At 37.1% G+C, this 23,447-nt stretch overlaps 1 protein-coding gene across 2 annotated transcripts in view; it reads right to left on the bottom strand.

Annotated features, from left to right (window-relative positions):
- zc3h18.S (zinc finger CCCH-type containing 18 S homeolog) overlaps positions 1-23,447 on the bottom strand; it is a 64,538-nt gene that overhangs the window by 22,030 nt on the left and 19,061 nt on the right. For both annotated transcript variants that reach the window (XM_018240467.2, XM_018240469.2), the window contains exons 5-9: positions 22,585-22,674; positions 20,057-20,214; positions 18,913-18,945; positions 17,802-17,916; positions 15,661-15,905 (exon numbers count right to left, since the gene is read on the bottom strand). In XM_018240467.2, coding sequence (XP_018095956.1) covers positions 15,661-15,905; positions 17,802-17,916; positions 18,913-18,945; positions 20,057-20,214; positions 22,585-22,674 — 641 coding nt within the window. The remainder of the gene's footprint in view (positions 1-15,660; positions 15,906-17,801; positions 17,917-18,912; positions 18,946-20,056; positions 20,215-22,584; positions 22,675-23,447) is intronic.

Raw genomic sequence — 23,447 nt, 5'->3', positions numbered from 1 at the left:
GTATTTACTGCCTTCATCGTGCTGGTCCACACCATTCAATTCTATGACTGAAAATGAAAAAAACTAACATGGCAGCTCTTAATATATTACCAGAAGTAATATGAATTTCTTGTCAAAGGACCAGTAACAATAAAAATAAATATTTAAAAATTTAAGTTGTGTCGGTGTGTATTCGAGTGACCGGACATTGCTGCTCGCAACCCGGGAGCTCCCTCCTGTGCAGTTAGCCCAGCACTGGCTGGGAGCATTTCTGTTTAAAAAAAACTACTGTTATCCCCCAACCACACTCTATTAGCCCGCACCTTTAGTTGGGGAAAACATTTTTACCCAACAGGTGCCCTTTAAGGTATGAAGATCCAAATTACGGAAAGATACGTTATTCCGGAAAACCCCAGGTCCCGAGCATTCTGGATAACAGGTCCCATACCTGCATTACATTACCCCAATAAATGTCTTCCCCTGTAAAAGCTACAGGGGGGTGAGGATCTGTCTGTGAGTCCAATGCTTTAGGCAGGAGAAACTCTTCCCAAGTAATGCAACTACACAGCCAGCCTATGGGTTTACCTGGATGCCTTATTGTGGCTTGGCAGTTACATAATCATAAACATCCAACACCCTGTTTTTAAAGATGTATACCCTTGCAGAGAATAGATAACTGTTAAAAGCACGGAGCCCAAGGAATGTGCACTGATCAATCTCCTCTTTGGTATGCTTGTAGTAAAATGGAACAGAGCTGGCACATTTCCATTGTTTTTTACTTCTAATTTACTTAGCCTTACAATGCTCCTATAAACCCCTTTATATTTTTTCCATTATTCCTCAGGAGGGAGTCTAAATTTCCATGTGCTTGTAGCATCCCCACACCTATCCCTGTGGGGCTAATGTCTTAAAAAAAAATAGGTATTTGTTTTGGGGATCTCTCTCCCAAAGGGAGATCTGCCTGTTTCTGATCCTGCACAGAAAAGTCCAGTCATAAATGTTTTCTATCAAGTGCAAATATAAAAATAATTGGTCATTCATGCACACTGAAAAGTTGCTTAGAAAAATATTTCTTTCATTATTAAAACAAAGAATATTTGGGTGGACATCCACTTTAAACAACAAACCAATTTAAGTGTTTTGAATTGAATTTGAATGGCTGCACAGCAGCTTATTTATATAAACTATAGTTGTGTATCTTAAGCAAACAGCAGGGCATTAGTACACTGTATTGATATTCATTTAAAACACTTTCATTTTCTTGGTTACTGTTCCTTTAAGAGAATGAATCCAGCAACAATTTACAAGGGCTTAGATCACAGAGGTAAAGTGTTAAACTGGAAGCGCAGGTGTGGCTACAATAACGATTTTCGGATGGTTGTATTCAACCAGGAAGAGAAGTTTATCTAGATCAGCACTTACACAAACACCCTGCACTGTCCTGTTACGTATTTCTCTTTATTTGCATACTACTGCCAATGGGCATCGCTTATCTGCTGCCAATAAGTTTGCTGTCATATCCCTGCTGTGACGCAACCAATTCTGGTGTGCTGGACTTTTATACGGGACTGTGAATTTCCAGTGTTACAACGGCCGGCTCCTATGCAAAAGCTGCATTCTGATATCATTAGAAAAGCAGCAGTTTTATCACGTACACTTTAACACTTTAAGGTATCCAACCGCCAAACAGAAAGAAGAGTAAATAATTCAGTGTTTTCATGCTTAACTTATATTTGCACTTGGTATGCCTTTATTAGTTTAGTTGAACAAAGGGTAATTGATTAAGGATCCATCAAGAAAAGGTCCCACTGTAGTTTTACAATACAATTACAAAAGAATAACAGTATCCACTGAACCTTCTGCAGAACAGGTAAGGAATCACATAATGCAGGTATGGGATCTGTTATGCAGAAAGCTCTGAATTACGGAAAGGCCATCTCCCATAGACTTCATTTTCTCCAAATAATCAGAGTTTTAAAAAATGATTTCCTTTTTCTCTGTAATTATAAAACAGTACCTTGTACTTGATCCAAAGTAAGATATAATTAATCCTTATTGGAAGCTGAACCAGTCTATTGGGTTTATTTAATGTTTACATGATTTTCTAGTATAATATCCAAATTACGGAAAGATTGTTATCTTGCAAAAAGTTCCAGGATTTGGACAAATCCCAAATTGAAGCCTGAATTAAAGGGTAACTATCGCAAAAATGAAAATGTAATATAAGCTTCAGCATACTGAAATAAGACACTTTCTAAATACAATCAAATAAAGATTTTGTAGCTTTTTATCTTCATTATTCCTCTTTCAACATCTGTTTCTTTTCTTCCTGTCATCATGCAGCAGTTGGGTGTCAGATACTCACTGACAGTAGGGTTGCCACCTTTTCTGGGAAAAAATACCAGCCTTCCTATATTTTTGCCATTTTTTCCTATTAATAACATTGATATCAAGCATCATTTTAACCGGCCACGCCGGTAAAATACCGGCCAGGTGACGACCCTGACAGTAAGATCCAATATATCTTATAGGGGGGCTCTTTTTGCATAGAAGACGTATTAGAGCTCATTATATCAAAATCACCAGACATCATGTCTCTCTACATGCAAGATTTGTGCAAAAGGCAGTTATTTTGTTATATTTTGTTTGTACTGGAGCAAATTATTTGAGTGAGCTCTAAAACATCTGCTAGGAAAGGGAACCCCCCCTATAAGATATATTGGATCTAACTGTCAATGAATATCCGACACCCAACTGCTGCATGAAGACAGAATGAAGAGAAACAGATGCTGAGAGAGGGATAGTGATAATAAACTCGATTATTTCAGAAACGATGCAGAATTGTTTAATTGTTAAATTTTCACAATAGTTTCCCTTTAAGAATATCACTATTGTCAAACATCAGCCTATAACACTTGTACACCAATTGTCAAGAAAAGTCAATACATCAATACTGTTCTGCCCAGGGGATTTGGCCAGCTGCCATGCAAAGCAATTTTTAGTAGGGATGCACCAAATCCAGGATTCGGTTCGGGATTCGGCCTTTTTCAGCAGGATTCGGCCGAATCCTTCTGCCCGGCCTAACCGGATCCTAATTTGCATATGCAAATTAGGGGTGGGGAGGGAAATTACGTGACTTTTAAGTAAAAAATGTTTTCCCCTTCTCACCCCTAATTTGAATATGCAAAATTAGGGTTCGGATTCGGTTCGGTATTCGGCCGAATCTTTCACAAAGGATTCGGGGGTTCGGCCGAATTCAAAAAAGTGGATTCGGTGCATCCCTAATTTTTAGTGGTAGACACTGTAACCTCATTGGCTGTAAAAAAATACTTGTGCTTGTGCAAATACAGCATGCAGCGAGAATGAACAGCAGGAAATCTACCCTTTTCCCTGCAGACACTTCAATAGGCCAAACAGTGCTGCCAACTTCTATTGCAAGATTTCTATTACAGCAGGTCAGGTTAATGCAGGGTTTGAGGCAAATTGTGCAATATATCTATTTTTCACCCCAACATAGTTAGTGATCATCCCAGCCAGCTGTAAAAAGTTTCTGGGGAAACCACTGAATAAGCCCATGCCCTTTCCGTATAGAAATTGCATTTTTATATCCAATACAAATCTGCTTTTTCCCGGGACAAGCGTACGCGCAGTTGAACAAAATAGCCGACTTTTTAGTTAAAGTTCGGCTTCTTGCTCTACTGCGAATGCGCAGCCGCGCGAAGGAAAGAGGAAATGGATCGCTCCGTGGTGCTCACTTGAAGAACCCCTGGCCGGTGCAGTTTTCTGCTGAGCACCGGCCCAGGGTTTTTGGTAAGTCAATACAATCACTTGGTGCCTAACATTTGGCAACCCCAAGTGCACGAAACCTTTCCTTCTCCTTTAAATATAGCAAAATATGTTCGGAACAAGATACTAACAATGCTTTTATGGTTGTAGATCATATTGGGACAACATCACTAAAAGTAGACCTCGCATTAGTAAAGTATGGGCACTCCTGAACTAGAGGTACCAAGTTCACCCTTTCTTGTGACTGTTTTGACACACAGATTAGGAGAAGTCTATTATGCAAGGGAGATTATCTGTGCACTGGTAATCAAATTATCAACCTCACACGGACCAAACACGGAGTCACTTCAAATTCCCTGTTTAGCACAGATTTTTTTGATTTAAAAAAGGCAAAAAGTATGTTCAGTACAAGTCAATTATTGAACACATATAGGGAGTAAACCCAACAATTCACAATTTATATCATGTAAACAATTAGATTTACCCCTCAAATATACCGCCCATTTTATGGAAATGGGAAAATATTTCCATATACAATGTAATTGCTAAAAGTCAGTATGACAGCTACTCCTATATAAAAGAACCTTTTGTAGCTATTATTACTCCTTGAAGATCATTTTTCACATTAAAGTGGTTTTATTTATTTTATGGCATGGAACCAGTAATTAAAACCTAAAAGTATGTCTGTCTGCCATTTCAGTGACTGGCGAATCTAAAGAATGCAAGCCAAAAGTAAGGAATCCAGGTACTTTTCCCTAAGGGGCATTTTAGCTAGCGTGTTAGCCAAAATAGAACATGGCTCCGTGACTGCTGGGTTTTGGCACACACACAAAAGCTAAAAGAATATCCATCCATAGTAGAAATATGTAATCTAGCCTGCTAGTCATGGAGCACACCTGGGAACATATTTCTAAAGGTGCAAAAGTAGAGGGGTGATCCTGGGTCTACTGCTGCCTGAGGCAGAACATATGCTGCTGCCAACACTTGCCCCCCCTCCTCCAAACTTTTCTTTTTTGCACAGCAAGGTGAATCACTGTACTCTTTGCGTCGCAGATTTCTGCATGACAGAATGAAAATGTAGCTGTTGAAGTTATTTCTATAGAAACAGGAAAATGAGAATGCGGGGTGCTAATCCATAGGATGCTCCCCATAAGGTTCTCCAATAAAAACGGATTGCACACCCAATTGAAAAAAATTAATTACAAAAGAAAAAAATACACAAAAGATACAAAATACTTAGTGAGCCCAACACGTTTCGACCAAAAGGGTCTTCCTCAGGGGCACTAATGATAAATACCCTTTTGGTTGAAAACGCGTTGGACTCACTAAGTATCTTGTACCTTTTGTTTATTTTTTTCTTTTGCAATAAATTAATTTTTTTCAATTGGGTGTGCAGTCCCGTTTTGGCTGTTGAAGTTATTGACAGCTCTGGTAAAGTGCTGAGTCAAAGGCCAAGTGTTCATCTTGCGTCACATCTTGCTCTATTGCAGGGCTGACATGTCAATTAACACACTGCACTACAATCACGGAAATAATCTATTCCAAAGAGCCATTTAGCTCATTTATAAAGGCAAGGGCTTTCTTTACCACCACACGAACTGCAAACATTAGGGCAATATTGTAAATCACCTTTCCCCAGTTGTAAACCACTAAAAGTAATAGGAAAACATTCAGGCAGGCAGGAACTACAACAGTTAAAAGGGATGTATTAAAAAAAGTGGATCTCAAAGTTTTACTCGTCTACACAATTGTATTATTACAAATCACTGTATGGCTTTATAAAGATGTGCCATAAGTATCATCATATTAATATGGTAATGTATTTCCCCCCATGCAGCTTTATAAATATGCGTAAGACTTTCTATATTCATTTTAATATGATGATTATACAGTCATATGAAAAAGTTTGGGAACCCCTCTAAGGCTGTAAATGGACAAAATCCGTCTTTTGCTTGCACACTTCTTCCTGTTACAGTTAGATCTGTAGGACTAGGAAGATATTCATTCATCCAGGTCATGTTATATCTAATATAAGTATATAATACACAAAAGCCATGAATATCCTGTAAATTATATCCTTATAAACGGTGAGTTCTGATGTCATCAGTTATAAACGGTGAGTTCTGATGTCATTTCTGTCACATGACTCACTGAAACTTGTGTATTATAATAAATAAAGTACCCCCAGTTGCAAAATATGAGGATATTAGAAGTTACCTCGGAGTTCCATGACCTGTATAAAAACACTCTGCCTTCGGCCTCGTGTTTTTATATGGTCATGAAACTCCTCGGTAACTTATAATATCCTTATATTTTACAAGAGGGGGTACTTTATTCACTATATAATATATACTTATATTAGAGTGGTAGTATTTCTGGTCAGGTGATCTCTGAGGCTGCACACAGACCATCACAAAATGGGGGCCCAAGGCAAAAGATGTAAAAGTGCAATATTTACTTAAATTTATATTCCAATTTGGTAAGATTCTTTAAAAGACCATTTAATATGATACAAATTGATGCTGTATTCATTTTGAGGGTAAAGTTTTCGGTTACATGATTACAATGGCCAGTGGGGGATATTTTTGCCACCATTTGCATTCGTAGGTACCAACTGCATGAAAAAAAAAACGGGTACAAGAACTTGTCAGAAGATTTCAATGCAAGTCTATGGGAGGTGATCCTCAGAGCAACTTGGAGTACAAAGCGCCAAAACCCTACCACCAGAACCAGTTCTGTTTAACAGGAATGGATCAATCTTTCCAGATGCTCTGCTTAAAGGAGAAGGCAATGTTAAAACTAAGTAAGCATTATCAGAAATATACCAGTGAGCCCTCAAAGTAGTGCTGCACTGAGTTCTGTCAAAAGAAACACTGCATTTCTTTCCTTCTATTGTGTACACATGGGCTTCTGTATTCGACTTCCTGCCTTCAGCTTAAGCCTACTTGCCCCGGGCGTGAGCATGCTCAGTTTGCTCCTCTCCTCCACGCCCTTCTCTGCTGTAATCTGAGCCAAGAGCTATATGCGAGCAGGGAGAGACTCAGGCAGGAAGTGATGTCCCACCAAGCTAATACAGCAGCTGCTATCCTTAACATACAGAGAGCTTCTAGAGCTTTTACTCAGGTATGGTAAAACATTCTACGGAATAAATATAGCATTCTAGCTTGCACTATTGCAGCTAATCTATTGGCAATAAAATGTCTCCATAGCTTTCCTTCTCATTTAAAATAGTACATTAAAGCTTTGGTTGCCATACAGTGTATATAAATGATAGTCCTAATTGTTTGGTCATGTGAGCAGCCACTAAAGTTTGGGCTATATGAAACAAGTTTACACATCAGACAACGTACAAGCTCTGTAGCATACAATGGGTTTGGTTCTTACACAGGAAGATAAACAGGGGTCAAAGGCCATTTATGGCTCTCTACACGAAAAGAAAAAAAAAAAATCAACTTTGTCTCATGTGTACCATGTTGACCGATGCAGACACTGGTTTTAAAGTCAAACATCCCATAGTGAACATGTGTTGCAGATTTATATATTTTGGTGAGAATAACAAATAAATGAATCCAGTTGTCTTTATAGTTGCAAATTCCCAGCCTTCATCGTAGGGATCAGATACCAGCCGCAAGCCGTCCTTCCATCTTCATTATAAGGTAATGTCGCCAGTTTGCTACTGAAAACAAAGACTGCTATTTGTGTAACATAAAGTGTGACATTAGGGGAAAGGGGTTACCCTGCAATATCAACTTGCATCACGGTTGGCTGCTGCATCATAACAATTGCTTTACAGTTACAAACATGACTGAACAAATTTAGAACTTGCTGGGAGTAAATACAGGATAGATTGCACTTGATATGCAATAAACACAAAGCCACACTGCCGCCAAACAGATTTAACACTGAAAAAAACAATATACCAGTTTACTTTGACCTGTATGAATTACCATTATCAGAGCACAGATAAGAAGATCAGAGGACTTGGCGACAACAATATTTTTTATACGTAATGCTCAGTAAGCAATTTCTATTTACCTACGTGCCTGTAATAAGAATCTTTTATAATATGACACTATTAATTCTATAAAACCTTAGATAAAAGGATATTACACCCTCATGCTGATATACAAATACAGGTATAGGATCCCTTATCCGGAAACCCGATATCCAGAAAGCTCCCATAGACTACATTTTATCCAAATAATCCAAATTTTTAAAAATTATTTCCTTTTTCTCTGTAATAATAAAACAGTAGCTTGTACTTGATCCCAACTAAGATATAATTAATCCTTATTGGAAGCAAAACCAGCCTATTGGGTTTATTTAATGTTTAAATTAATTTCTAGTAGACTTAAGACATGAAGACCCAAATTACGGAAAGATCCGTTATCTGGAAAACCCTAGGTCCCGAGCATTCTGGAGAACAGGTCCCATACCTGTATATACATTTACAGATATAGATATAGAGATATACAGATATACAAAGGTAACTGCAAAAATAAGGAACACCATAAGAAAAAAGGGACCCCCACAGTAAATACAATAACTTACTTTTTGCCCCATTGCTTCTATTTTGCAAAGAAATACATTGACCCCACCCTGATGCTGGCAATGCCGCTCTGAACGCTTGGTTTCCTCAAGGGGGTAATAACCCCCCTTTTACCGTGCAATAGATAGGACTTATACTAAACATACCTTCTGCTTATTGTTATAATATTTTATTTATGGTCTTTGTTATCTCTTGCACTAAACAGAGCAAATTCTGAAATGGAGAGTCACATTCCACTTCTTGTTTGTACAAACACAATTAAAATTAGGGATACACCGAATCCAGGATTCGGTTCGAGACTTTTTCACCAGGATTCGGCCGAATCTTTATGACAGGCCGAACCGAATCCAAACTCAAATTAGGGGCGGAGAGGGCATTTGCCTGACTTTTTGTCACAAAACAAGGAAGTAAAAAATGCTTTCCCCCTTCCCACATATAATTTGCATATTTGGTATTTGGCCGAATCTTTCGCGCAGGATTCGTGGGTTCGGCCGAATCTAAAATAGTGGATTCGGTGCATCCCAGATTAAAATAAACAAATACACCTAGAAGCCCTCTGTAAAACGAAACACCTCTCTTCCCTATGCTGAATACTTTTAGAAAAAGGAAGTAGTTCATTATTCAGTGGCTTGTCAGTGGAACGGTTTATGTGTTTGATTGTGCTCACATGATCAGAAAGTAGACTTTACTTTCAATTTAAAGGGAATATTTACCCCACATTTTCTACATAAACTTATTGAGGGTGCTTAGCACTGCATTTAAATGTAACTTCCAATTCCTCACCGTCGGGCAGATCACTGGTTAAATGCCCAAACTGCATGGGGTCTAATGCAAATTTAGTTGATTGATTTGACTCCTGACACATGTTATGTTCAACTACACAGCAATAAATTAGATTAGATTCAACTTTATTGTCATTACACATGTATAAATACAGGGTAACAAAATGTTGTTTAGCATCCAATCAGTAGTGCAAGAAGCAGCAAATGCAATATCTGTAAATATATATATAATATTCAATATAGTACAATGTACCGTAAAATGCAATGTAATTTGTAGTAGATTATGTACAAATAAATAGGGAGCAATATGAACAGGTGTACAATATAAAAACTAAAGTATTGAATTAAATAGAAACATGGTTATTGGAAAAAAAAAAAAAAAGGAATCATGAGGATTTAAAATACTTGGAGCTTCAACGCGGAACAGAGTTCAGAAGGGACACTGCTGTGGGAAAAAAAAACTGTTCCTAAACCTGCTGGTTTTGGTCTGAAGGCTACTGAAGTATCTTCTGGAGGGAAGGAGCTGGAAAAGTCTATGAGCAGGATGCGAGGGGTCACTAAAAATACTGCTAGCTCGACGTAAGCATAGTTTCTTCTGGATATCCTCAATCCCCCTTTTTTTTTTTTAAAAGGAAAACTATACCCCCAAAATGAACACTTAGTTTATATCATATTAAAAAATCTTACCAAACTGGTATATAAATCTAAGTAAATATTGACCTTTTACATTTCTTGCCTAGACCCACCATTTCATGATGGTCTGTGTGCTGCCTCAGAGATCACCTGACCAGAAATACTGCAACTCTAACTGTAACAAGTGTTGAAGCACATGTGGCCTAAGAAGTTTGGTTTGTTGGTGTGCACAGTGAATCCTACGATCCCAGGGGGCGGCCCTTATTTTTTTAAAATGGCAATTTTCTATTTAAGATTACCCAATGGCACATACTACTAGAAAAGTATATTATTATGAAAATGGTTTATTTACATGAAGCAGGGTTTTACATATGAGCTGTTTTATGGAATATCTTTCTATTGAGACCTACATTGTTTGGGGGGGGGGGGTATAGTTTTCCTTTAAGCCCCACAGATTGGCTGAGAGTTCAAGATGCATCTTTTGTCATTTAGAAAGTATCCAGGCCAGGGATACGGACACAGAAAAACTACTTCTCAAAATATTAATGTACATTAAACGTTATATATAAGTCTAGGGCTGCTTTGGTAATTGTTAGTTGAAGTTGCTAACCCTGACACAGCCCTATCTCAATTAGTCACTAATGGACTATTGCTGCACTAATATGACAACCAACCTGTAGCGGAAATACTTTTATGGCAAAATTATAAATAACATGCAAAGACAATGTTATGATAGATATAAAAAAAATTTTTTCTGGAGTCAGTATCTCTTTAACCCTACTACAGGTATGGGATCTGTTATTTGGAAACCCATTATCCACAAAGCTCCAATTTACAGAAAGGCCATCTCCCATAGACTCAATTTTATCCAAATCTAAATTTTTAAAAATGATTTCCTATTTCTCTGTAATAATAACACAATGCCTTGTACATGATGCAAACTAAGATCTAATAAACCCTTATTGGAAGCAGAAATGAACAATTTTATTCGGTTTATTTAATGTTTGCATGATTTCCTAGTAGACAAGGTATGAAGATCAAAATTACAGCAAGATCAGTTATCCGGAAAGTCCAAGGTCCCAAGCATTCTGGATAACAGGCCCCATACCTGTAGTATGACAAACATTCAGGTTCCGCCAAGCAAACAGACCATACCAATCTGTTACATAATCTCTATGGGCTTTTTATTAAAACGCTTGCATCCCAGAGACACATTGTTTCTAATATTGCCCAATAAAGGTAACACCCATTCAATGCAATGCAACCTATTAGTCACAATTTTAAGGCCAGCAAAGGGGAAGTTCACTTACAAGTAAACTTTTTGTACCTTGTTGACAGAATGATAACGAGCAACTTGGGTATTTTTTTTTTTAAGTTGTTATTTTTGTGCTATAAATAGTAAGGTCATATGTGGGATGAAAAGTTTATATGTAAAACTTCTTTTTTTCTTGCTTCCCTAGAGCATATAACTGCAACTTGGGTATTTTTTTTTAAGTTATTTTTGTGCTAAAAATAGTAAAGTCATATGTGGGATGAAAAGTTTATATGTAAAACTTGTTTTTTTCTTGCTTCCCTAGAGCACATAACTGCAGGATAATTTCCTAGACACATCTGGAAAGATATATGCAAATTCCATTTTTACCAGAGCAACATGCAGGGATTCCTTAGCAGGCTATATATAGAATCCTTATCCAGAATGTGTTATGCTCATTACATATTTCCTGTACCCAATTAATGAATGCTGTAAAGGTTATCTATCATCATCATTTATTTATATAGCGCTGTCAAGATACGCAGTGCTTTGTTTTTACATGTTTATCAGCGAATAAATCTGGAGGCTGAAACGCTTTTGCTGAAAACATCTTGCAGGTAGCGAACTTACAGGTATGATGCAATTATCTAAAATAAACAGCAGTTATTTTTAGTAAGGAGGACATTTTTAGCTACAGAGGAACTATTAATAGAAAAACTTTTTAATGTCACAGGGAAACTCAATAATACCTGCAAATGTCCGGAATGCCTTGCAGACTGCTCAGTGCAGACACTAGTTTAACTACTTCACTACTACTACTAGAAGCTATATACAGAATTGAGATATATTTATGGTTACTGTTATTCAGAATGGTTGGGACCTGGAGTTTTCCAGATAAGAGATCTGTCTGTAAATTTGGATCACTATACCTTAAATCATTTAAACATTAGATAAACCCAATTGAGTTGATTTGCCACCAATATGACTTTATAATTAAAGAGAAAACAAATGAAATCATTTTTTAAAATTATTTGCTGGTAACGGTCTCTATAGAAGGCCTTCCCATAATTTGGAGCTTTCTGGATAAAAGGTCTCTGGACAAGGGGTCTCACCCATATCTGTACTTTTAAAATATTTTTTTAAGTAGTTGCAGTTTACGTTTTTGGTGTGAAATCAGCTTGGCCTGAGGGAAAATGAATCAGCCTTAAGGGTAGGGGCACACGGCGCGATTTCGCCGCGATTCTGCGCTAAGCGAGTTGTCGCTGCGTTTTTTAAGCCGAAATAGCTTTGCTAACTTTGGCGCTGGCGTCAATGCAAATCGCGGCGAAATCGCTGCGCTAATTCACACGCGGCGATTCGTTTTCTATTGTCGTCCAAAGTTGCCTCGCTGGGCGTTTCCGGGCGACAGTAGAAAATTAGTGTGAATTATCGCAGCGATTTCCATTGACGCCAGCGCCAAAGTTAGCAAAGCTATTTCGGCTTAAAAAACGCAGCGACAACTCGCCCAGCGCAGAATTGCGGCGAAATCGCGCCGTGTGCCCCTAGCCTTAACTGGAAAAAGATAGACACAAAAGATAAACTGTATACATTGGTAAAGCACCAGCCAAGTTCACCTTTACTAAACAATATGACCACAAGCACCAAAGTCTGCTATGCTGCAAACAATAATGAGCATCTTAAGTCAGCAAGCAATTAAATGTTATTAAATGAATAAAGCAACATGCACATAGTTAAGTTGGGTTGAAAAAGACCAATATCCCTACAAATTGTAAATTTTAGTATCACAATAGTCTTGGATATTATGCTTGTCCTTGCTATTATGCCCTATTTATATGTAAGACTACTTTATTTGCTTTAGTAGCCACAGAATGACACTTCCTGGACTTATCTACAAAAAAACCCAAGATCCTTCTCAGTTAAGGAAACTCCAAACACACTGACATTTCGTGTATAACTTGCATTTATATAATTTCTGCCAAAGTGCATAACCTTGCATTTATCAACAATGAACCTCATTTTTCCAGTTTGCTGCCCAGTTATCCAATTAACACAAATCACACTGCAAAGTGGCAGCATCCTGCATGGAACCTATAGTTCTGCACAATTTAGTATCATCTGCAAAAAATAATCTTGTTCTTGTCCATCAAAAGCCTGTGAAACAGTGCTAGGTCAGGCCTGCATTGTTTCTGAAATAATCAAGTTTATATTCACTATACCTCTCTCAACATCTGTTACTCGTCTTGCAGCAGTTGGGTGTCATATGCCATTATATTATATTTTCATTTTCACCATAGTTCCCCTTTAAGCCACTTCTTTTACCATCACAATGTTTACCCTATTTACATTCAAATATATGGATGTGCAGAAAGTAGTTTCTAAAATAGAGCTGCTTTAAAAGGGAAGCTATCCACATTAAGAATTATTGCACAGAAAATTAATCTCTTGGTAAAATGAATTATGCATCACAGACAGCATGGCCTGATGCAATCAAACCTCAAACTGTAATTCAAAATTCCAATGTTGATTAATCTCTTGCCTTCTAAAAGGTTTAAAAATGTAAAGCTAAGTTACATACTTGTATGCATGTGTTAATAGAGCCCATATTGTACTGTGCAGCTTGTACTCACCAGCTGTGCTGAACATCCAAATGCTACCTAAGTTAGACGTAACATGAAGGGTCCAATTTATCAAGGATCGAATTTAAAATTAGAATCTGAAATTCACATTTTTTAATGGTCTAAACTATTAAATTCGACTAGGGAGTTATTGAAATTCGATTCAAGTTTTTAAAAAAAATTCTTATTAGATTTTCGAGATTTATCTTACGCTGCCCCTTTAAGAATGCGAATTTGACTATTTGCCACCTAAAATCTGCCGAATCGCTGTTGAAGTCAATGGGAAAGGTAGAGGGATCGATTCAGAGTTGTTTACAGCCTTCCGAGTTTCTTAAATTCAAATTCGAGTTTTTGGGTCGATTTAATTCATCCGAGTTTGAAAAATTCGATTTTCTTTACACTAAATTTCAATTGGTCAGATTTCAAATTTATGGGAGTTTAGGGGAGTTTTTAAAAACTCACATGAATTCGAAATTCGTTAGTAAATTCTCATGCACTGGAATGAATAAAAAAAAACTAAAAAAAAAACTGTACAGGAAAACAGTTAACTACACCCATGTGATTCCTTAAAGGAACAGTAACAACAAAAAAATAAATTGTTTTAAAGTAATAAAAATATAACGTAGTGTTGCCCTGCACTGGTAAAACTGCTGTGTTTGCTTCAGAAACACTGCTGTTGTTTATATAAATGAGCTGCTGTGTAGCCATGGGGGCAGCCATGTAAATATTTGTATAAATAAGGTTGAAAGGCTGGATTTTAGATGTATTTATACTCTGTGTGCACTACTATGAACTAAAGTTATGTGAAAGCAGAGCAATAGTTGTTTTAAGCAGGGATTAAACCATCATTTTAACAAATGTGTTCTTTTAGAATGTTTGTATTCAGAATTAGTGACAATTTAAATATAATCAGTAGGGCAAGGACACGAGTCGTGTTTTGTCACTTAAGGGTGACAAAGTGGCAAATCGTTTCTATTTATACAGATATATGCAGAAGAATAGCAGTACATCGATTCCTATACTTCTGCATTATAAGGTATATTTTGGAAGCTTTGCAGCAAGTGTGATCTCCTGCAGGAAACAACAGCTGTGTGTGCCATTGCCATTAGCTGGAAATACTTTACTTTCTTTGACAGCAATGCTTTGTGAGTTTAGTCACCATCATAATTTATAGATTAGAAAGCCTTGTTTACTCCAGCACAAGACCCCGTAATAATGTGCTTCATGAGCTAAAAGAAAAAACAGCTTCTAATTTTTTGGTAAAGGACAATCAAACAGAGCAATTAACAGGATTTGGGGTAAACAAGTGGCAGGGTGAAGCTCAGAACCAGAAAAAACCCAAAGTACATTTTCCCCTTGCTGCTAAACTGTTCAACATTCTCATTAGGACCGCAGGTCTCCAGCAAGTTTTGGGAAAAATTCCAAGCCAGCATATAATGACACAACAGTAAAACATCCACTGTATAACAATATTTGGTGTAACTTGTAACAACAAATTGCATAAGCATCTAGGCTGAAGTCAGTCATGTGAAAAAAAGCATGATGAAAAGAACGGACCTCACATTTCAAAGCAATACAATTGAGACAGTAGCAATAAAACCAGGAAGAGAGCCTAAGAGAAAAGACGTGTACATAAAGTCATGCTGTGTGAGGAGAGAAAAATTCCCATGTTGCAAAGCTATATACAATAGGCTTGTAATGCCTAGGAAAGTACTTCATCTGAACTGGGAAAGTTTGCCTTGCAAGTGCCTTTACCCTACTGTAAGTGCTGTAACGCTATCCACAGGCACACAACAAAAAGTGAAAGGGCAAAAATCCACAGCACTTAAAGCAATGTTACCAAGGTTGTGAACTTTACTCATTTTTCATCCTCTCTACTGATGACAAAGATCACAAGAGTTAAATGCCATCTTACACTCAGCACAACCCTTATTTCATGATAGTCCAACAAATCTACATTAAAGTGGATCTAAATCAAAAAATAACAAAAGGAGATGCAAATCTATACAAATCCGTAATAAACCAAACAAAGCAAAAGGAAAGAAAAAAACACCAAGAACTTACCCTGTCAGGAGAGGAGACTTTACTTTTGTCTTGTCTTTATCCTTTTCTTTGTCTTTTTCCTTGTCTTTTTGTCGCTCTTTCTCGTCTCTTTTGGTCCTATCTTTCTCCCAGTCTTCTTTTCGTCGCTGTCTCTCCTTGTCTCGGTCCCGCTCTCTCTCTCGTTCCCTTTCTCGTTGACGCCGCTCTCTGTCTCGTTCCCTGTCCCGATCTCTTTCTCGGTCACGTTGTCTTTCCCGATCTCTTTCCTTAAAGGGGCAGCAGAGTTTAATTGAAGAACTGATATTAGTGGCCATTTCTTTTAACTGGGAAATTACAGTCTGGGGCACTTTTTAGCAAAAGTCAGATAAAAACAACTAAAGTGTATTTTACGTGCAAGGACATAACTAAGCATTCTAGCCAATTTAAGGTCTAGTTGTCTGCCCACTGAATCATCTCTAGAAGCCATATAAGAGATTTGACAGACCATTTGTTTGTACTTGGCAATATGCATACCCTGTTGAACACAGAATATATTATATATATTAGTCAAGGGCATGTCCATATGCTGCTGAATTATACACTATAAATGATAATTTAAAATATACATACATTTAGACAGTCCTGTTTAAAATTAACTTTTATATCTGAAAGAAATAGTAATATTTTGTATGAACATACATATATATATATATTACACAAATTATTATCAAGTCATAGTTACCTATTGCAACCACTCAAATCTTTGTTTTTGTATTCCAGCTCGAAGCAAAATAATTAGCACTGCTATTGGTAACTTCATTGGTGCAATATATAACACCTGTGTTAGTTAATGAGCAACTGATCATATTTTCAGTAATTGTTAGTTATTTTAAAAAATCCAATCATTTTAGGTTAGTCTCAAAAGTATGCTGCAGTTGTAATGCCAACAGCAAGTTCCTGCTAAGAAAGCAAGATTTGGGCATGGTATGAGACTACTTCCCAGTGACATCAAATGTTATGCTGCCTAAGATCACATCTAATTTCACCAACATGAAATATTAAAGTTAGTGTGTTTGGGAGCATGCTGGGGATAATGACATCAAGTGTATCAGGCGATGGTGGGGCAGACGCGACAGTTTTCTATCATTTAAAAGTGGAAACATTTTCAGGATTTATCACAGTTTATACCTGCACTTGTGAACTCATGAGAAGACTCTTAACTATACATAGATCCAGAAGCATCCAGTCCTATTTGCAACAGAATACACTAGGCTTTGTATATTTCAAAGCTTTTACTGTAAGTAGGCAATTCATAAGACAAGTTTGGGGTTGTCAACCCACAAGCCATACAGTCATTTAGAGGCACATTTATTAAATGTTGAATTTCAAATTTATGCAAGTTTTTTTTTTAAACTATTAGATTCTAATATACTCCGAATTCGACTTGGGGAGGGTTATTTATTAAAAAAAAAAACAAAAAAAAAACAAATATCTCAAACTTGGACTAATTTTACCAAATTCGACCAAACAGTTTTTTCTCCAAAAAAAACTTGAATGTCAGGAAGGCTACAAACATCTCCAAATTGGTCACTGGACCTCTATCATTGACTTATACATGGGGGCGAATAGTCAAATTCGAATTATTAAAGGGCCAAAGTATGATCATCTTGAAAATCAAATTTGGATAATTATCTAGTTGAACTTGACAGTTGTGACCATAAAAAAAATTAGAAAATTAGCATTTTCAATTTGACCCTTAATAAATCGGCCCCATAATGTCTGAAATGGCAAAGGTTTTATAACTTCAGGATTAGCCAAAGCTATACACCCCCCCCAGCAAGAGGCATCTGTAAAACAATATCTTAAATTATATCTGGATAAACCAAATGCAATCCAGTAGGGGTATAGGATGATCGGTATAAACTGCTGCCTGATGTGTCTACACATGCATAGACAGGAACACAAAAATGGAATACATGTGTCATTCCACGTCAGGACTATTTGATCATTCAGAGATGGGCCCACACATGCAAACCAACAGCTGAAACACAGATCAATGAGACTTTGTGTCTAAAGCAATTATAAATGTTGGATGTTACCCTTTGCAAATGCCCCTTAAGTCAATAGAAGATTCCTAAAATAAGTAGAAAAAACAGTCAAAAAGCATAAAAAATTTTTCTTACCCTGTAGCGATAAGGCTCTGTTTCTGTATACTGCACTCTGAAATTCTCATACTGGCCTCCTCGCCAAAAGCGTTCCATTTCAAAGTCACCATATGGATCTGCATATGGGTCTGACCTTTATGGAGGAAAAAAAGATACAATGAAAAGAAAACTGTATTTCAGAGGTAGACAACAAAGTGCAGATTTATTTCTCTGAAATATCACTTCTAACATTCCTGCCCTGGACAGACAGATAATTAACATGACGTAACATTATTAGAAAGAATGTGGATCTCCGCTCTAACTGGAATCAGCAATAAGTTACTTGAGAAATAATAAGTTATTAGGTATTTGTGGAGATTTTTTTCTTACATAAAATAATGATTAATTTTCCGATCTCTTCAAGTCTAAAAATTTCCCTTATCAACCAGTGACCTTCTGCTGCTCTGAATAAGACCTTAAATATATTCTCGAAAAATACATTTACAAGGTGTTCATCCTTGTATACTTTCCTTGTCTGCTCTGGTGAATTAAATCACATTTCCTAATTTCTGTGTCGCCTATTGGTGTCTCCTTCCCTTGTACAGATTTCAACAACCTGCTACACTCCTGCACTTGTAGTGAATCAGATGTTGTAAGCTCTCGGGACTAGCAACACGCATTAATTCAAACAGAAAATTTACAATAACATTTTAAGAGCATCTTACAAATGTTATACTGCCAGTGACCTTAACAAGAAGGGTGGCAAATTTTTCCCAAATGTTAACAGAAATACCAGTATCATAAACAAATACACTGGGTGCAACAGCAGGAAAGGAAAATGTGGAAAAAATTCTTCTTTTGTAACAAAAAGTCAAGTGATTTCCCTACCAGCCCCTAATTTACACATGCAAATTAGGATTTGGTTTGGCCAGGCACAAGGATTTCAATAAATCCTGCTGAAAAATGCCGAAGCCTGAACCGAATCCTGGATGTGAGCTATAAACAATATAAAATGCAATATCCACTCCCACCATAAAGTTTTATCTCCAGCTCAGGTGGGGAAATTATGACTGGAAATAAAACATTGGTGACAGCAAGCAACAGAGGTTCAGAGTGGTTAACAAAAAAAAGAAATAATATAGTCACTTACGCATGGTTTATAGTTTCACGGAATTCCACTTCCCTATAAGAAAACAAAAAAAATAAAAAACAGAATTAAGTGGAAAATAAAGAAAAAAATATTTTTGTAATCATAATGAAGTATACCATTTGTAACTATTACATAACTATTTACACAATAGATCAGCTTGAAAAAAACTTGTGCATAGCCAATATAACCTGCCTAAATTCTTGTTTATCCAGAGGAAGGCAAAATAAAAGCCCGCAGCCGTCTCCAATTTGCATTGGAACGGAAAAATATTTTTTCTGCTCCATTCTGGCAATTAGACGGACGGGTCCCTGGAACTACTTTGTACTTCGTTCATTTCTGTAACCTTGTATTTTCTCATTTGCTAAAAAGGTATCCAACCATTTGCCAAACTATTTAATGTATCTGACATCACAACTGATTCAGGGAGATAGTTCCACAGTTCTCACTGCATCTTGGATACAGAATACTTGATTTTCTTTTAAAGAATCTGTTTGGCACCAAAATGTATTGTCTTGTCCTCATATAATTGCACATAAATCATATCCTGCTTTAAGCGCTTCTTTTCAAGTGTAAACAATACCAACTCAGCTTCATTGTTCTTTGCTTGGCTTTCCTTCGTTTAATGGTTTGGTTATTGCATCCTGCCCTTTGTAACATTTGTCATTTCACTGTTTGGGCCTCCCAAATTTATATACTACAGAGCTGATAATCTTTTATAAGGCACATGGGCTGAAGGGCTCCGGTGCTCTTTGCCTGTGTATTTTTGCAGGCTGAGAGAAGAGGATCTGCTCCATCGATTTGAATCTGATCAGCCTGTGAGTGCACACATGCAGGCTGACTGAATTCAACTCAATGGAGCAGGGTCATGGAGCAGATCTGCTTCTCTCAGCCTGCAAAAATACGCAGGGAAAAAAAAATGTTTTATCAAAACAACAATATTGTACATCTAGTGCAAAAAGGCAATTAGCAGACGTGGCAATGAAAGAAATTAAACAGAAAACTCTGAAATACAAATCCACCCCCATCCGTCCACATCTCTCCAGTTGGTCAGCCCTGCCCTCATACAGTGACAAAATTCAAAATGGATGTTGTTAACTATATTTCATCAGATAACATATCTAGTACATGACAAAATGTAGCTTACCCCGATTCACGGACTTCTCTTGTGATGCGATAATTCCAGTCATGCATAAAATCATTTTCTTTATCAAATTCTCGTTCCTCTTCTCCAATGCTTACAGTAAGGCGTTTCTCCTCAAAGTCAGGCTCCTGCTCCTTCCTCATTGTGGCTTTCTTTAGCACCTGATAAGAACCGCAAACAAAGCTGTTTAAAATTTTAAGATCAACCATTATGAAAAAAAGCTGAATTTTAAACAGAAATTATTTCTTTGTTGTAATAGCAAGTTTCTGACCATCAGGTCCGGACTGAGAATTAAAATAGGCCCAGGCATTTCAGGTACACAGAGGCCCAATCAGCCCACTAAATAGTGACTTTCTATGGCACCTTATAGCAGCCTCTCTGGGATTTGCCAGAACCCACAGATTGCCAGTCCAGGCCTGCTGACCATGCAGGTGGCTAAGGAAAGTGTCCTAGGACTTTGTTGTTTTAATTAACAATTAATTCTTGATCTACTGATTTCTATTTTTAACCAGATTACCACTGCACGTTAACCACAGCAAAATGTACACATGCTTATTTGTAAACCACATCACGCACAGCTCAGTCTGTTAATTATGGTGGTGGTAGTGGGGGGTCAATTAGAAATTATTGATTTATAATAAAAAATGTTTTTTTGACTTCAGAAGAGATAATAAGCTGTGTTTAAACAAGCCCATTACTCGTGCACTCTTGACAACCTGTCTGAATAAGGAAATTTCAAAATAAAAGTACATTCAATTTCAGAATGCCCCTTTAGTGCAAAAAATAACAAAAACAATGATATTTCTTAATATTAATAGTAGAGAAGTATTTTCAGAACTAGCTCTATTTACTGAGCTCATGTTAAACAAGGGGGTATAAAGTACACTGTAACTTTCAGCTTGTACACTCCCGTGAGCAGGCTGCAGGGCCATTAATTAATTGCTCCTCTTATTTATTTTAGGCCATACACACACTTTAAAAAACTGCAAGCAGTGCAGTAGTTGAGTCTGCACAAGTACTGAGCTAGTACCATGATTTTCATGCACAATAGCATGCAACTTAGATTGAAAATGTTGACTTTAGATTCCTATTAACAAAAATATTTTTCAGAGACCCTTTTTTTAGGTTATTAGACTCTGTAATAATACACATGTAGTTTGTTAGTAGAAAAAAATCAACCAATTCACAGCAATAAACAAGGATGATTGCAGCCCTGGAGACTAGCGATGTGCGGGTCAAGGTTTTCCTGATGCGCACCCGACCCTAACCCGCCCTGCTCCAGCCTGCTCTTCCAGGGTCCTTTTTTAGACCCGTCCCGACCCGCCGATGATGCCACAATGATGTCACAAAAGGGGTGGGACGAGCAGACGCGAGACTATAAAACCGGAACACGGAAGTCGCCACCCGTGAGGAGCAGTGCGAGGTCGGACCGAACCCGTCTGACCCGCGGGTATCAGGTCGGCCCGCACATCACTACTGGAGACATTTCTTTCTAATTAAGAATCATGTCCACCAATCATTACAGATTTTCAGTTGTTTAAAATTTTATCCCCAAAATTGAATACTAAAGCAACAGTTTATATCAAATTAAGTGGCATATTAAAGATTAAAGAATCTTACCAACCTTACCAAAAATGGCAATTTTCTAATTATGATTACCCAATGGCACATACTGCTAAAAAAGTATATTATGAAAACGGTTTATTAACATGAATCACGGTTTCAGACATGAGCTGTTTTATGCAATATATTTTTATAGAGACCTACATTGCTGGGGTGGGGGCATCATTTTCCTTTAAGTTACTTTGTAAATGGAATTGATCATGAAATAGTATCTGGAGGTTAATTCTTATCCTCTGCTGGTTCGGACTCCTGAAAGTGTAGCAGCTGATTATCAGAGAGAGGTGAATTGACTTCCGTTACATTGTTTAAAGAGTGGGTGAAATCAACTAAGAGGGATAAACAAATACAGACGTCTACTACAACTATAAATAATTGACATTTTCAAATTAATAATACAAAGTTGCAAATGAACCAACTGCCACAATGGTAATCTGCTGAAAAAGTTCAAGTTTCGGACAATTTGCTCCGGACTCCCATTCAACTAAAACTTGCAAACACACTGGTGTCATTCCCTACAATATAATTCAAATAGCTTTTCAAAGATAATCACCAATGTTTACTGGAAACTGCCTAAAGTGTTTTTAGGCAGTTTTCCAAATGAACAGGAATTATGAAAAACAGGAGATTTATTGTTTTGCTGCTAAAATATATATTTTCATGAAATAACCTCTCACTGGCATCTGAAGTTTAGTGGTGACAAAAATCCAACTAGACTGGTACTGCCCTGTTTGCGGCTCATTTTGCTCATTCTGTAGAGCATATTACTGTCAACAGAAGCATATTGCGAAGAAAATGTTTCTAATCTGTTAACACAAAATGGATTGAAACATTTGTATATTCTGCCAATGGATGTGTAAATATCTTTACCCATCCATATCCCATGCATTATTAGAATCCTCCGTACCTACCTCCTTTGCATGTCTAAGTCCTCTTTCCCAAGCACTCTCTGCAGGAGGTTCAGGCACTGGCGGAAGTAATTCATCAGCTGCAGGTGCTCCCTGAAAGAAATACAGAAAGGTGAGAAAAAATCTAAACAATTATATTAGGAAAATAAATATGAATACTTCTCCCTTACAAAGTTATCCTGATTCAGAGGCTTTTAAAGGAGAATTAATGCTGAATTAAAGGGACACTAAACTCAATTAAAAAAGCTGTCCCGCTGTGCTCCCTAGCAGTCTATAGAACTTGAGAAAAAATGTAATTACACATGGAAACCAATACACCAATGAGAATTCAACGGACAAAAAACTTAATCAAGGGTTAAAGAGAACTGACCATTGAGAAGGCTAATTCCCAGCACTATGTTATCCATCTTGCTCTTATCCAACATATAGAGATTATTTTACTTTTAATGTTTGTGTTAATGTTCCTTTAACTTTAATAATCTGTGACTGTATACTTGGATTTGTAGTCCATTAACAACTGAGAAAAGTATGGTTAAGCAGTGCAGCAGGGTTTAGTGCTCCTTTAAAAGTTTAAATATTGTACTATGTTTTGGGGTTCTGTACCATCTCAAGACAACCACATGCCTTTAGAAGTGAAGACATGCGCATCCAAAAGTGGCCATAGTAGCTTCCCATTTTATTGAATCGATTCCCAATACATGCTGTTAGGATTTACTATTTCAGCCCAGTAGTATCAGCTTCTGTGAAAGTCAAACCACATTTTTTGATGATGACTTGCTACACCTTAGATGAAATATATCTAATACGCATGTATAAAATTAAATTCAGCTAAAAGATGTTAAAGGACCAGTAACACCAACAAATTA

Source organism: Xenopus laevis, chromosome 4S, assembly GCF_017654675.1.
Source record: "Xenopus laevis strain J_2021 chromosome 4S, Xenopus_laevis_v10.1, whole genome shotgun sequence".
NCBI classification, from domain to species: domain Eukaryota; kingdom Metazoa; phylum Chordata; class Amphibia; order Anura; family Pipidae; genus Xenopus; species Xenopus laevis.
Note: the sequence above shows the minus strand (reverse complement) of the source record. Positions and strands in the feature narration are given on the sequence as shown.